Here is a 16,239-nt window from a genome sequence, read left to right on the forward strand (position 1 = left end):
ACTGTTCCCAATGTTAGGTGCTGCTGTTAACCAGCTGGGAGCTGTGTGAGGCCCTAGATTCTTGGCTGCATCTGTTCTCTGGTCTCATTCCTTCCAAGGAACACGATGACCACCCAAAGTGTTCCAAATTTACCACTGGGTAAACTGGATACATTTATGTTATCAGTGACTTCTGCAGAATCCTTATGGGAAGAGGACTTCCCTCCTTCTATCCAGATACCTCGCCCTGCACACACCATCACTCGATAATTTTTTAATATTCTTAAAGACCTAAACTGTGACCTTACCTGGAAATATAAGTTACTTGCCATAAAATATGATTTCCTCTTGTTGCTGGCATTGAAGTGGCCTAAATGAAAGGCACTAACTATGCAAGGTCTCTAAGTGCACCCAAGTCAATTATATCCATCAAAATTATCGCTAAAGAGAATTTCCCTGTTAGAACTACAGGAAAAACAAAGTAAACCAAATTGGCTACTTAAAAATAAAAAAGCCATCAGTTTGAAGGCTGGGGATGTGGCTTGGTGGTAGAGTGCTTGCCTAGCATCTGTAAGGCTCCAGGCTTAGTCCTAGCACTGGAAAGAAAAGCAACAGTGATAGTATTTATCTCTTAAAAACCCACTTGTAAACTATCCAGTGGGGTGAGAATGGAGGGGGATCTGGAAGGAGCTGGGGAAAGAATATGACCAAAATATGTTAGATGAAAACTTTACAAAACAAGTTAAATAGCCTTGTGAGTATTGAGAAATGCAGAGAGAGAGAGAGAGAGAGAGAGAGAGAGAGAGAGAGAGAATCTCTGTGAATTTTCCCACAACGTAATTTATTAATTTTACCTAAATCTGATGTTCAAGGCTTACACATCAGGCACGTGAGTACCGTTGGTCACATGTGCTTCGCTGGGCGAAGAAGGTGAGCCATGAGGCCATGAGTGCATGGGGAGCAGGGACATCTTAGGGACACACTAGGAGCAGGTTTGAGAGCAAGTGGTACTTTCAGGAGTGATTTCCAAAACTCATACAGGGAAGGAGACGCTGGGGAACTGATGAGGGCTGTGGCATCAAACCAGTGACCACTCTGGGTACCCGGAACTTAATACTCAGTGATCTGGAGAATACTCAGGAACCGTGAAGAAGCACACATCTCAGGGCTATCCCATTAGGGATGAGGAATATCTGTCCACTTATTCCAGGCGGTCACTAGTCAAGGGCTGCTGTAGCAAGGGGAGGTGCCACCCACTCCACTCATCTCTGATGGACAGAAATGATGCAGTTCCTGGTAGCAGAACCTGGCCAGAAATTGGGGGCAGGGATAGAAGGGATGTAGAGAGCAAGGATTCTGCCTTCTTCAAGGTCCCCTGCCAGTGTTCTCAACAGGAAATAGGCAGTGGGTAAAGTCTGTCACTAAAGACTGCCACCAGTTAATCCTGTTACTTCTGAACAAGAGTCTGGGCTCCTTGTGGACGGGGCTCCAGGTTCCGGATAGCATATAACATATAACATATAACACATAACATATAACATCCTCTTTGTGGTCCACAGGCAGTTTCCACAAGGATACATCCCTGGTACCATAGTTTCAGTCTCTTTCCTGTGTGTTCAAGAGCAAGCACATGCATGTGTTTGCAGGAGCTATTGGGAGCACACATGTGTTTGTAGGAGTTTCAGGGAGCACATGTATGTGTTTGTAAGAGTTGCTGGGAGCACACGTGTATGTTTGTGGGAGTTTCAGGGAGAATATGTATGGGTTTGTGGAGGTTTCCGGGAGCATTTGTATGTGTTTGTGGGTGTTGCAGGGAGCATACATATGTATTTGTGGAGGTTGCAGTCAGCCACCTACCTTGTTTTTTGGAGATGGGGTCTGTCACTGACCTGGAGCTCACTGGGTACATTAGACCAACTGGCTAGGAAGACGCTGGGATACGTCTACACTTCCCCAGCACTAAGATTACAAGCAAGCATCACCACACTCAATGTTTTATGTGGGTTCTGGGAATCAAACTTAGGTCCTCACGCTTGCCCAGCTACCTCCCTAACTATACATAGTTTCAGTTTCTATGGTTACTTCCAGTCCACTCAGTCCTCACAATCTTGATGCATGTGGGTAATAAACACACTTCATAGCCAGGACTGACCACGGGAGAACTGCAGGAGGGGCAGACACAAGTCATCCCTGGCTGGCGGGTGTTCATAAGACCTTCAGTACTTAGAAGGCTGCCTGTGCCCTAAACTACCATGCTTTCAGCTTTAGACACATAGATACTACCTGTTGGTAAGCCTGAGGGTATAGATCACTGAGCTTTCAATGTAACTCTCTCTGGTGAGACTGACTAAGGATCAAGTGAGGAGAGAGAGAGAGAGACAGCAGGCAGTGAGCACAATCATGCACTCTGCAGGGCCCTAGGAAGGCAGCTGTGGACACCTCCAAGACACAGACTGCATTCAGTCCTAGAACGCAGCTACGGAGGTCACCCCTCAGCAGCTGTTTAAAGGCCAAGAACTCTCACGGTCAAGTCTACATGCGTATACCAGCATTATTCCACAGCTCCCTGGATTTCTATGGACGCATTTCTATTCTAAGCCAATTCCGGACCTCTTCTCTGCCACACTGGCAACTGCTCTTGAAAAAAAATTACTGAGCTGTGACCAATGACAAAAACGTTCACTCTCAGATCTTTGACATTTCTATACATCGAGAGTTAAAAGCTGGCAACATCAGCCTGCAGGGGTGAGATACCAGACTAAGTGACCTCATCAAATACTCCACAGACAAGAATGTTAAAGAGACCAAGACCGAGACATGGGAGGTAAATGGTAAAACTATCTCCAGAACAGAGGGAGGAAAATGTATCCATGTGTATGAACATGTATATGGGATGAAACTAAAGAGACTCAGGAACTTTCAGTGTGAGGAGGGTTGTCAGAACCAATGGGGATTAAATATGGTAAGAGGCTCATTAACTTACTTGAACGCCAACGGCAGTACTATTTAACCTCATCCCCATGGGGACCGGGATTCAAATCTCTACTTCTCACAAGTCCACACAGGAAAACAGCCTATGCCAGTCAGTTCACTAGATAGAATTAAATCAGATAGCAGCACCAGGCATGGTGGTATACGCCAGGAAGGCCAGCACTTACAGGTGGAGGCAGGAGGCTCATTAGTTGAAAGTCATCCTCAGCTAACTAGCAAGTGTGAAGCCAGTTTGAAATGCATGATACTCATTCTCAAAAGTAAAAGACAAACAACAAAAGACTCAAGAACATGCCCAGGAGCTAGGTACGATCATAAGGGGACAACATGGAACAACAAGCAACTAACGCCCTAATGCTGGGAAGAGAACATGGCTTGTATTAGTTACTCTACGCTGCTGTGATAAAATGCCATGGCCAAAGCAACTTGTGTGCTTATTTTAGCTTCTGGCTCCAGAAGAGAGTCCATATCAGCAGGGAAGGCATGGCGACAGGAAGAGGAAATGGTTCATCACCATCTCAACTGCACACTGGAAGCTGAGAGAGCAACATCTGGAAGTAAGCCCTAAAGCCTGTCCCTGGTGCAAGGCTCCACCCCCTAAAGGTTCCATAACCTTCCCAAGCAGTGCCACCACCTGGCACTGAGTGTTAAATAGATAAGCCTATGACATGGGTGACTGGGGGCGGGACTGCCGTGTCCAAGTGCATGTAGCCAAGTCTCTGTCTTCATGTTTTACTTCATGGGCTCAAAGAGAATATCAATACTAATTCTATAATAACAGCCGATTTATTATGGCATATTACTATTATTACTCTACTGTTAGTAATTTTACTGTGTCTCATTTGTAAATATAGAGAGAGAAAACGTGGTTTATGTGATGGCTATTCTTGGTCATCAACTTGACTCCACCCGGAACTAACTGAACTAACTAAAATCGAGACGGCCGGGTATGCCTGTGAGAGGTTTTCTTCTTGACTGAATGATTTGAAGTGGGAAGACCCTGTCTAAATCCAGATGATTTGAGGTGCGAAGATTCACCTTAAGTCAGGGTCACACCTTCTGCTGTCAGCTTGAGTAAGGACGTGGAAGACAGAAGCCTTTGCTCTCTGGCCACCTCCCCTCACCCTCGCTGGCAAGCTCATTCCTTCTCTGCTATTAGAGCCGCTTCTTTCTGAGTCCAGAACACACAGAAGACCAGTTGGGAATCTAGACTTGTGTACTGAACAACTATTAGATTCTTGCATTTTTCCATCAGGAGACAGCCTTTGTTGGAATAATTGAACCATAACCTATAAGCCACTCTAATAAATCCCACGTATATGAATAGATATATCCATTCTATCATGTCTGCTTCTCTAGAGAACCCCAACTAATAAAGTTTCTAAGGTTTAAGTTTTGCTATGGTTTCAGGCATTCTCTACTAGTCTTGGGACATATTCCCTGAGAAGAATTGAGTATGATTACAACTTTCATATGTGTGCCTTTTATATCCTCAACAGTGTGGAAGCCCAAACCACTAAATAGAATATACTGTGTACACATGTGAATGCCAACATTCTCCAACAACGAGCTGTGCCACACGGCTTGAGATGCGCTTCCAATCTCATGGAACAGGCCCACGGGGCACTTAGCTCCAGCTGGAGATGGGAGGGCTCTGCAAGGCACCCCCCCCCATTCCTGCAGTGGGTCGGAGAGATGATTCCTAGGACTGAGTATCTGGACTGAAAATCCAATTATACCAAGGTAAAAATACTTTTCATGTTCCTGAACTGCACCCACTGGGGTCAGTGTTAGTTCGTAGAGTCAGAGTAAAAGACATTTACTAAAGAGAAACTAATCAAAACAGTGGCTCCCTGGCAAGGTTTGGAGAAGCATAGGCAGTCCATATTATTTAAAGTAACTGTGCTGTATCCCTGGGGACTCGGGCTGCAGCACCAGCCCATTCAGTAATCCTTTTAATGGCAGGGCCAGCACTTGCATCAACAACCTTATTTCTCCTAATGAGGAAACTCAGCCAGCCAGATGCTCCACCCCCACCCTGTCTCCTGGTCCCTCTAGGTGGCTCAAGAGCTTCCTGTCCCATCTGTGTAAATGTTGAGAGAGATGCTGCTTCCCCGATAGCAGAGGAATTCAGAGCCTCATCAGCCTTTGCCGTGAAGTCTTGGGACATCTGGAATGAATCAGGTTCATTCTCGGTAACTACTGGATTAAGGACTAAAATCCTTCGGTGGGGGGGAGGGGGCAGAGGAGTTCCCAGGTCTGTGGGCTGTTTGGAGGTCTGATGTCATGAGAGAGGCAGGGGGCTGTGGAGGAATGCCCGCCTTGGCCCAGGCAGAGAGAGGTCCCACTGCCATGCCACTGGGTGTCACACACGCCTGTGCTGTTTGGGTAAGCCCGCCAGTCTGATGACCCAGTACTCTTTTAGGGCACGTTTCCCAGTGGGTGACATCAAATGGCAACAGGTTAAAAAACAAAACAAAACAGAGAAACCCTGAAATGGCAAGCTTTCCTAGTCGTGCATACCTCCTGCTGTGAAGTGAGACAACCACAGGGGAGCAGGAGCCCAAGCTCCCCCCACCCTATCTCTGGGTCTGTGAGCCCCCCAACAGGTGTAAATAGGTACACGCAATCTAGTTGCAGCCAAGCAGCCCCAGCCCATGCCCACAGTGTGGCCACCCACATGCCATCACAGCAAGGCCCTCCTCTTTGAGCCTGTGCTTTCTTAAGCTCACAGTTGCTCAGAGGGAACTCCCTGTGTACTTAAGGAGCAGAAAACAGAGGTTGGCTGTAGGTGTCACCACAGGTGCTGCAGGGAGACACAAGGACTGTGGCTTTTAAGTGTGGGTATATGTTTTAAAGAAACTATCTGGCCTTCAGAAGAAGACCCACTTCTAGATATTACGACATTGTGGCTTCCTCTGGAATATGCTTTTTCACACCCAGTCTTTACCCACATGCAGGGGAAACTTCTAGAACATGTTTCTAACCTGGTTTTGTGCTGGTACATCCCATTGGCCATGCAGTGACACCAAGGGACCCCTTCTCAAATGATACATGAATTGGAAAGTGGGATAATGAAGAAACCAAGCATGCAAAAATAGATTATCATGTTGACCAAACGTGTGATCTAGCAACATATGCTTCCTAAAATAAATAACAAATTAATGATGAGATGTGGAAATGGATTTGAAACTTGCCACAACTCTGAGGCAGGGACAAATGACATTTCAAAGTATCTACAGTATCATCTAAAAGCATCTGTCATTTCTGTGTGTGACAAAGTCACAAGTCCTGAGCGTGTGACTGTGGCTTGCTGCCCACATCCACATTTAGATAGAATGCCAACATTCTCTTTGAAGCTAATGACAATCAAGATGTGACCATCTTCCTGTCTCAGCTCAGTGACCCTATGAATTCCAGCTCAGATCACCAACAGGGCATGGCATGCAGGTTGAGACAGCTCCTGCTTCATAGGACATGATGGTGGGGTTTGTTTCAGGATGGGGAAGAGGAGCTGTGATGGAGGGGAAGCAGGTGGGGAGGGTATGCCCAGCCTTGGATGCCAGGAAGAAAGATGACAAGGGAACTTTTAAAAGGCATATAATAATAAAATCAGCAACTAGAAATGACCTCCTTCACCTCAATCCCGTCCCTGCGTTACCAGCAGCTTCACCAGGATCCTCCCACCCCTGCATTAACAGCAGCTTTACCCAAGCTTCCCACCCTTGCATTAACAGCAGCTTCACCAGGATCCTCCCACCCCTGCATTAACAACTTCACTACAATCCTACAACCCCCTGCATTAACAAGTCCCCTTTTCCCCAAGCCCCAGAGTGCTGAGGCATGGCATAGGTGAGAATTTTCTCCCTCTTGGCTTAGGAGGTCAGATGGTTTGCATGCTTTCACACCAGAAGAAAAATAAACAACTTTCTGAAAATTTGTCTTTTTTCTCTCCTTGAACAAAAATAGGTGTTAACCAAGACAAGTCATTTACCTCCTGGTCAAACCTTGTTACCACAGAAAACTTCCTGAAAAAAAAAACGCCTGGGGTTCCAAGGAAGGCTGATGATTCCAAGAGGGCATCCATGCTCCTTCCCATTATGGGAGCTTTTGTGGTTAGCCCTGAATAGGCACATTTTACAGAGGGAGCATCTCTCACGAGGGCGGGCCTCTGCCTGTATCCTGTGGCTATGGATAGTCCCAAAGTCCCTGGGTATCATGAAGATCTTCGTCCTATGAGCCAAGCTAAAGGAGCCTCTCACATCACATCCCACCAGTTCTAAGACAAATTTAAAAGCCCGTGAGCAAGTGTCCCATCACTCATGTCTTATAAGTCCACTGAAATTCAGAGTTCTACAAAGAACGTTTCCTGCCTATCCAGGAGAGGAAAGAAAAGACAGAACAGACACAATGTGTAACTCTCAAGCATCTCAGGGCAGGCTCTGAGGATATATAGCCTATGTCACAGTGGTTGGGTGGTCCCGTGGGAACCAGGGACACAACCTGAGCAGCCTGAGCTGGGCTAAATGGTCCTGATCACAAGACTGTGTGGAACATCAATGATGCTATCTAGTTAATCTTCACTGTCACCCATTGGTGGGAAGAGGAGTAACTACTTTGGCAGGAGACCACAGTGATTCTCTGAACCTGCCTGAGGAGGGCAGTTAGTTACCAGTACAATGCAGTGGCAGTGTGTGCTGTTCATTGGCACACAAGGGACTTGGGTGTGGTGCCAACTGCACCCACCCAGCTCACCATGCTGAGACCAAGACCACCTGGAAGGGGGTCAGGGATGAAGGCTCATACCATCTGCAAGTCTTCCTGTGTGGTTTCCATCCTGCCACTGAAGCGAACTATAATTTATGAGCATTCCATGTTTTATCCAAGCTTCACCTTTGGCTCACAGGATGGAGGTGGTACAGCCATTGGCCACTGGGGACAAACAGAAAGGACCATGTCTCCTCATGTACAGCTGTTGATGAGAACAAACAGGGCATCCTCACCTACCTCTGGATAAACCCGGTGGCCAGATCAAACTTGGGACAAAAGCTACTGAGAGAAAGTGTGTGCTGGACAAGAAAAGGTCTGGGGAGAGGGAGAGAGTGTGTGATGTGGTATTCCCCTCCATATGCTGTGAATATGTCTTATTACCACTGGTTAATAAAGAAGCTGCTTTGGCCTATGGCAGGGCAGAATGGAGATAGGTAGGAAAACTAAATTGAATGGAGGGAGAAAGAAGATGGAGTCAGGAGATACCATGTAGCTGCCAAAGGAGACAGATGCTGGAAACTTACTAGCAAGCCACAGCCTCATGGCAATATATAGATGAATAGAAATGGGTTAATTTAAGAACTAGGTAGGAATACACCTAAGCTGTTGGCCAAGCAGTGTTATAGTTAATAAAGTTTCTGTGTCATTATTTGGGTCTGGGCAGCCAGGAATCAAAGGCACAGTCTCCACTTACAAGTGTGTGCTTAAAGAAAACAAAGTAACTGCACAGCTCCATTGTTGTAGTATATTTGTTTAACTAGGCAAAGATGTGTTACATTTGTTTATGCTGCATTTGTTTAACTAAGTAAAGATGTGTTACATTTGTGTTAATCAAATAAAATTAACCTGGGCTCAGAGAGGTAGAGTTAGCAACTACTTGACAGGAAGTAGCAGGGAGGAGCATAGTGGGGATATTTTAGTTGGGGCTGCATGGAAGGAGAGGGACTTCTGGAGACATAAGCAAAGAGAGAAAGATAGAAAATTGCTACTCTTACTCTCTAAGCTCATGGGTTTTCACCCTAACCTTTGAATCTGAGTTTTATTAGAATGATAGAGATTTAGTTAAAGCTACCTTTAGCAGCAGTAACAGCCATTGTCTGGGGGAACAGAAGCCCCCGAGGCTATGGCCTGAAGAGCTAGGCTGCTAGGAGTTTTAAGCACAGTCACTGTACCCAAGGTGAAAGAGCATTTTGGCGCCCAATGTGGGGCCTGGGAAAGCTAGAGGAAAAAAGAAAGAACAAACAAACAAATCCCAACACGACTTCCTAGTAGCCCGCAGTACAGTGAGCAACAAGCTAATTAAAACTCCTGCCACCGTGCAAGCACTCACTTCCTAGAGCTGGGGTGGTAAAAATGCAGCTCCCAATTAAACCACAGCTCTCAGACAGGCCTGTGTGGTTAGTGTGGGGTTAGATTCAACCTTCACAGACACAAGTAGGGCCAGTCAGTGGGGTCAGGGGCAGCCAGACAGACATGGAAGAAGGAGGAAAGCAGGGTGGACAGTACATAGATGAGGGAAATGAGTCTTGGGGCAGCACAGAGATGAATAGAAATGGGTTGATTTGTTAAAAAAGCTAGTTAGAAACAAGCCTAAGCTAAGGCCAAGCATTCATAACTAATAATAAGTTTCCGTGTCATGGTTTAGGAACTGGTGGTTCAAGAAAGCCTGCTACTCTTCATAATTTGGTTTTTTTCTCCCACAACTACAAGTCTGCCCTACTGTGGTGAGTCTAGTATTTAGTGGTAAGAGATATAATAATTGGAAAAAAATCTTAGCAAAATGCTAAGATGGGAAGATGTAGGATTCTAGTGGCACTGTTCTCTCGGTAAGTCCCTTGCTCGGGGTCCAGTTATTAGGATGACAGTTTTGTCATCACAATCCTGCTGGAAGAGACTCTGACACAGAAACCTTCCATGACTGTCTTTGAAAGCTAAAAAAACCAAATAGAAGCTTTTTAGACAGGCATGGATGGAGCTGGGGGTGGAGGAAGTTCAGGGTGCGCATGCAATCAACCCCGCCTGTGGCGGCTATGGTTATTGCCTCGGTCCTCCCTCAGTGTCCTTCTAAGGGTCCCTGTTCTCTGCCATCCAGGGAGTAGAAGGTGGAACAATCCCATCATAATCTCAACAGTGGCGAGGACTGCCCATGGAGTTCTCCATTGGGGTGGACTTCTGCAGTGCATGTACATGAAAGGCAGCCTCAAGGTTTTAAGTCTATCTGACAAAGAATGGGGCCAGTTCTTTGGGTGGCAGACTCCCTCCCATCCCCACCCTCAACAACAACAGAAAACAAACAAAATTCAAGAGGAATTTCCAAGTCATTTTCACCAAGACGCAATGGCCATAAAGACAAGGGACATTAGTCTAAACGGCAGAACACCAGACTTGGGAGCCACCACCAAGCATTTTCCTTGCCTCTGCCATTCAGGTTTTGCTTTGACCTTAGGTAAATGACTTCCAGACCCCTGGTCCAGCAGCTTTGGCTTTCCCTATAGCATGAGCTCTCAAGCAAGGCTCCTTCCTGAGCCTCAACACTTCTTCATGGCAACACAGTCATATTCACCTCCCAACAGTGTTGTGAAGGTAAGGTGGCTCAAAATCATCCATCAAGTGCTCACTATCGATCAGGTACTTTTTTTTTTTGAGGCAGGGTCTCTCTCTGTAGCCCTGACCATCCTGCAACTAACTCTGTAGACCAGGATTGTCTCAAATTGATAGAGAGCCACCTGCCTTGGCCTTCTGAGTGGTGGGATTAAAGGCGTGCGCCTCTACACCTGGTCAGCCAGGCACTTTTGGAATCAGTGAAATATGTATAAATTTTATTAAATACTAAAAATAACCTTCTTCTGGGACTGCAGTTATTTCCCATTTTCAAGATAAGGAGACAAAGTCACATGGGAGCTAATGCTTATCCAAGTGGCACAGCTGGCAAGATACCACAGATCTTGTTGTACGCGAAAAAACTTTCTCACTTTTTAATTTTATGAGTATGGTGTTATACCTACGTACATGTGTGTATAACCAATGCATGGCTGGTTTCCAAGGAGACCAGAAGAGGGTGTTGGATCCTGTAGAACTGGAGCCTCCATGTGGAGTCATCTCTGCAGCCTCACATGGAGAATTTTGTAGGGTATTGAGCATAGGAGATGCTCAATAAAGAAAAACACCTCACTTCTGTTGTCCACTGTGTAGCTGATGATTCTGACCACTGTTGAGAAGGAGAACAATGTGTTCCTAACTGTGGGTGCTCCTGAGGTGGGGCAGTCCTCTCTACAAACTTCATGGGTGGGGTTAGCCACCTTCCAGCCAGCCAGCAGTTTAGGGAAACACACTCTCTCAATCCCCTTGAAAGCAATGTCACCATGGTTACAACCAGAGTATAACTATGTGGCTGCGAATGGTTTGGATGTTGCAAACATTCCAGTCTCTTCAAAGCCCTTAATTTTTAATTGGGGTCAGCTGTTAAGGAAGCCTTGACGTATTCCACTATCCCGGTGGGGTGCATCAAAACCAAAGTTTTTGGCGCAACTGCCACAGCCTTTTTTCCTTTCTGTTCTCTTCTTGCAATCATAGCTGATGCTTCCTTAGGCACTATGCATACCCTGGCAGACGGACAGGTCGTCTATGAACGGAGACCGCCTGAGCAGTTTCATCCCTGTTCCTGGGTATTTGTGGACGGTATGTCACGGCACCGGGCTCAAGCGTGTTAAAGCTCTGGGAGTTTAGATTCAAGAGTTGGACGTCTAAGTGACAAAAAACCTGCAGAAACACAAGTTCTCCACAGAGAAAAATAATATCCAATGGCCTGGCTGAGCCCTGCCTGGACTCCTTAGCGAGTCCCTGTCTTGAGAGATGAAACAGGAGGAAACACCAACTATACCCACGGTCCTGACTGTTCTGGGTGACCCACTCACTCCCCAACATTTCCCATCTACATCTACTTTCTTTTAAAAAAAAATTACAATCACATGTGTGTGTTGGGGGGGGTGTTATACTTAAATGGAAGTGTCCAAAGAGCAAGAAGGAGACGTCTGATGCCAAGGAGCCGCGGTTATAGTCAGCTGTGAGCTGGGAACAGAACTTGGTCTCTAAGCTCAGTCAACACTCTGAGCAGCGATCATGTCTCTAGCCCATCCCTCTCCTCCACCTGACGTAGCATCTTGCACTCAGTCTGCCCAGTCATCACAGGCATCCTTCCCATACTCTTGGGCTTCAGCTTCCCATCGTGAGAGCACAGAACCCACGACAGTTAGGTTCAAAAGACGCACGCAAGGCCCAAGTTCTACCTGAAGTACCCTGGTGAAGTTTTCCGGGAGCACCGTAGTGGGGATGGTCTTGGCTAACTTGACATGGATGCTGCTGTTCCTGAGACAGTTGATACCTACGCCTCAGATCTTTTCCAGGCAAGTTGGAGTTGAGATGTCGGAAAGAGTACCAGGCTCAAAGCATTAGTGTAACATGCTATTTTTGAATGCAGGAGACCACCCCAATATCCCATGCCCTAGGCACCTAAGCATGGCTTGCTGCATCCCTGTTAGGTTTATTCTCCTCTTTTGGGGCTCTCCTATCCTCCTCTGTCTTCAAAATGAAACCCCAACTTATGGGTGTGATGTAATCCAATTCCTCTGTTTCCTTCTGCCTCATCTCACTTCTTCCAAGCATCTCCACAAACCTAGATGCCCGTAGTTCTTCACAGGAGCCCAGACCTCGCTCATACTTCTCTACCCAGAGTGCCTCAGTTCTCTCCACTTCCCTCGATGTGGGGCTTCTGGAGGTGCTCCCTGTAAGAGCCTCTCTTCCCACACCATCTCCGCCAGCCCATCCCCCTCTTCCCACACCATCACCACCAGCCAGTCTCTTAGGTGGCTCCTGCCCAGACCACACAGACCAGGAGAGCAGGATCATTTGCCGTTCATCTCTACAGCTGTTCACAGTACCTGCTCAAGCAAGAAATGAGTGTGTGTTGCACCCCAGGCAATAACAAATCACAGGTTAGTCAGTCAATAACCAAGAAAGATCCTCTGCCTCAAGGCACTGAACAGACCGAACCCCATCTAGAGCCTCGTTCCCAGCACCGTTTTCTGGCTGTGTCTTCCCTGGCACGCCTGGCTCCCACGTCTGTGCTTTGGTTTCCTGTATCCACTTATCAGGCTACGGATGGCTGTTTCCCTGAGACCTCCTGTGGGGAACCAGGGGCTTTCAGAGCATCACAAAGGCGTCTTTCATGGAAGAGCTAGCCGTGGGAAGAGACCATAAGTCCTATAGGAAAACCCCTCATTCCTAAGGATGGGCACAGAGGTCTAAGGACACTGCTCGGAGGTGCTGAAACCTCACCCAGGTGCCAGGGCTTATGCCTCTGTCCCTAAGGTGATGAAAGTCCAAGAAAGGCCCAAGTCACCCTGAAAGTGTTACGGTTTCAGGATGAGAGACGAGCCTGCCCTGTTCCTCACTCACTAAAGAGGCAGAGAATATTCTCCAGCCCTTGACTCTGAGTTTGGCCATGGGACATACTGCAGCAAAGGGAACAAGGCTGAAGCAGCAGTGCCCCAGTTCGGAGCCCAGGCCTGAAGAGCTGTCGCTCCTTGGTACTGGCCCCCAAACAAGCCTGATATGCTCTGAGAAGGACGATGCCCACTCTAGCCCACTGGTCCTAGAGGGCCAGTGAAAGAAGAAAATTAAGCTGGGGAAGCCGGGCCTAGAATCTACCCCTCCTCAAACTCACATACATGAAAGCATCTTTCAAGGTATAGTTGAATGCAAGCAACCTTCAGGTGACCTGCACATCCGTAAGAGGAAATGATTGGCACTTGGTGCGACTATCTCCCCCTACCCCGCCCCTCCCACACGCACGCACGCACATGAGGAGGGGAGAAGAGAAATACAACCCTCTGAGTCCATTCAGTGTTCAGTGCTAACCACTTGGGACTAGATAGCCTATTAGGGGTTCATACCTGGAGAAAACGTGAGTCTCCCTCTCTTAGCAGCCATTTATCGCCTACAGCTCTTCACCCTGGGGTGGGGCCTTGTTTGATTGCTTCCATCCACATTGGGATTTGCACTGGTGTTCTCTTGCTTAGGTGACCACATCGGTAGGATGTCACAGGCACTACTATCACACCTTGGGTTTTTCTTGTCATGCTTCAACAACACTCCCAAAAGGCCAGCAATGGAAGCAACTGACGCCAAAAGTGCTTTCCTGACCACGATCTTTGAGCTTTCCATCTTGCTACACAGAAAGCACAATTCACAAATGGCTAGCGAGGGTGCCAGGACTTTCCTAGCAATGCTTAACCGCGGATCAAGTGGATATTTTCCTACCACATGAGGTCTTCTATGATCCAAAGTAAACCTCAGCATTTACAGTCTAGCTCAACATAAAAAAGAAACTCATGTATTTTCCCTAAAACGCTCTTTTGGAAGACATACCTAAAATTAAAATGAATGAGCTGATAATTTATGAACCTTCTTTAAAATTGATGTCTCTAACTACCCCGGGAGGCTCTTCTCACTGTTAAACAGCCCCATTATCCACTCTCTGAGTCTAAAGCAATTTCCTAAGCTTACGAAAGCATGTGCTACTTGAAGCCACCACTTCTTCCTGAGTAAAACCAGAGGCAATTAGCATCTAAGACGCTGGGAGAAGTGTTCATGTGTGTACACTGGGGGCGGGGGCTGGCATGCTCCAACTAAAGAAACGAATCTTAGTGTGGTTTTCCTTTGATGAATAAAATATTATTAAACAGCCCAAATTAAAGTGTGGGGACCAAGGCACAGTGGACAAAGTGCTCGCCATGCAAGTACGAGGACCTTCAGTTTGTTTCCAGAACCCATAGGAAAAGCCAGGCTTGGTGGTCATGCTAGTAATTCCAACACTGTGGAGGAGAAACAAGTGACCACAGGGGCTCACCTGGCCCACCCGTCTACACTACTCAGTCGATTGTTTTAGGTTTCCAAGGTTATAGTGAGAGAAGCCAGCCCCAGAAAACACGTGGTACAGTTCCTGAAAATGATACATGTAACATTGACTTCTGGCTCCACAGGCACACATGTGAATGCACACTCCCCTACAGCTACACACACACACACACACACAGAAAAGCAACAGTGATATAGCACTGGAGCCAGGCATGGTGGGACATATCTGTAACCCCAGCAGTCTAGAGGCTGAGGCGGGTGAGGTGCAGAGGCCAGCCTGGGCTACGGAAGACTTCATCTAAAACAAACAAACAAGCAGAAGGACAAAACGGTCCCAGGGGTGAGGGTCATCACCGGTCCAGGCCGGGCAAGTGCCCTAGGAAACATTTCCCACAGTACCGCAAATGCCGACAACTGCTTTGAGAAGCGGCTATACGTCTTGTGGAGGGGGTTCCTGGATCCAAAGCTAATATAATCCTTCAGAAGGCGTGCTACAAAAGGAAGCCATTGTCTGACATGTGGCTGCCCAAGACAAGCACCACTATTCTAAAGCCTACAATAAAAGGCTGGCGAAGGGGAAACAGAAGGCTTTGGTGTGGTTCATCTCTAGCCGTGGGGGATTGGCGGACTAAGGGAGGAAGCCCTGAAATAATAAAAGAGACTGCTTGCACTGGCGGGCCCGCTGCCCCCTTCCTTCACCCGTCCTGCTTCAGAGACCGTTCCGCTGCTAAAACAGACACCACTGTTAAACGTCAGGGGAAGAGATGAGAGGAATCTTCACATAATACTATCTTAAGTCACATGAAACCAAGCCAGAGGTCAAATGCTGGTGGTTTCCCATGGTGCAATGTAATGCAATGTAATAAATATCAAGTCCCCTCTCAAGACGCAAACAAAAATTACCAGGAGCAGTCCATTGTGATTTGGGGTGAAATTGCAAACTGAACCCCAGCTAATCCCTCTAGTAGTATTTGCTATTAAAATTGTGTTTTTAACATACGTTCTAAAACCAACTCACAAAATATCCCGTACTGCTTACCCTTTTTTGCTTGGGGAAATCTGAACTTCTAGAGGCTTCTCGGAACAGCGTCATGAAAGGAACAGCATCGTGAGAGGAACAATGACGTACCTGGAAAGCAGTAGTTTCCCCCGAAGCTGCAGGTCGGCTGCGCAGTCCTCAGATCGGCAATTCCTTTCGAAAACTGTCTGCGGGAGAGAGAACGGGAAGGTTGGCACGGAATCTAAATGAATAAATAGCGGCCAGCAGTCTGCTTCCGAACCTGGCAGGTCTCTTCCTCTGAGCCTCCAGGCTCTCTCCTCACAACCCCAAGAAGCCAGCTCCCTGGCATGTGGAGGGGACTTTCTCAGGGCTCCAGGGAGGCCCTGTCAACAGTGTCCCAAGGCTGTGAGCACATCCCTTCCCTGTTCTCTAATTCTCAGATCACTGGGTGCTTCTAGAAGCAAGCAGGAAGGGCTGGGGAAATGGCTCTGTCGGTAAGAACACTTTTTGTGCCAATCTTAGGACCCCAGTGTGAATTCCCAGGTCTCTCGTGAATAGCCAGCCATGGCCACGCACGACAGGTG

General features: G+C 47.2%; 1 protein-coding gene across 1 annotated transcript in view; it reads right to left on the reverse strand.

Annotated features, from left to right (window-relative positions):
- Window positions 1-16,239, reverse strand: part of Itga9 (integrin subunit alpha 9) — a 306,676-nt gene that overhangs the window by 114,807 nt on the left and 175,630 nt on the right. The window contains exon 17 of the mRNA XM_048423214.3: window positions 15,785-15,861. Within this exon, the coding sequence (XP_048279171.2) occupies window positions 15,785-15,861 (77 nt within the window). The remainder of the gene's footprint in view (window positions 1-15,784; window positions 15,862-16,239) is intronic.

The sequence above is a fragment of the Myodes glareolus genome, chromosome 4, assembly GCF_982192425.1.
Source record: "Myodes glareolus chromosome 4, mMyoGla1.1, whole genome shotgun sequence".
Taxonomy (NCBI): domain Eukaryota; kingdom Metazoa; phylum Chordata; class Mammalia; order Rodentia; family Cricetidae; genus Myodes; species Myodes glareolus.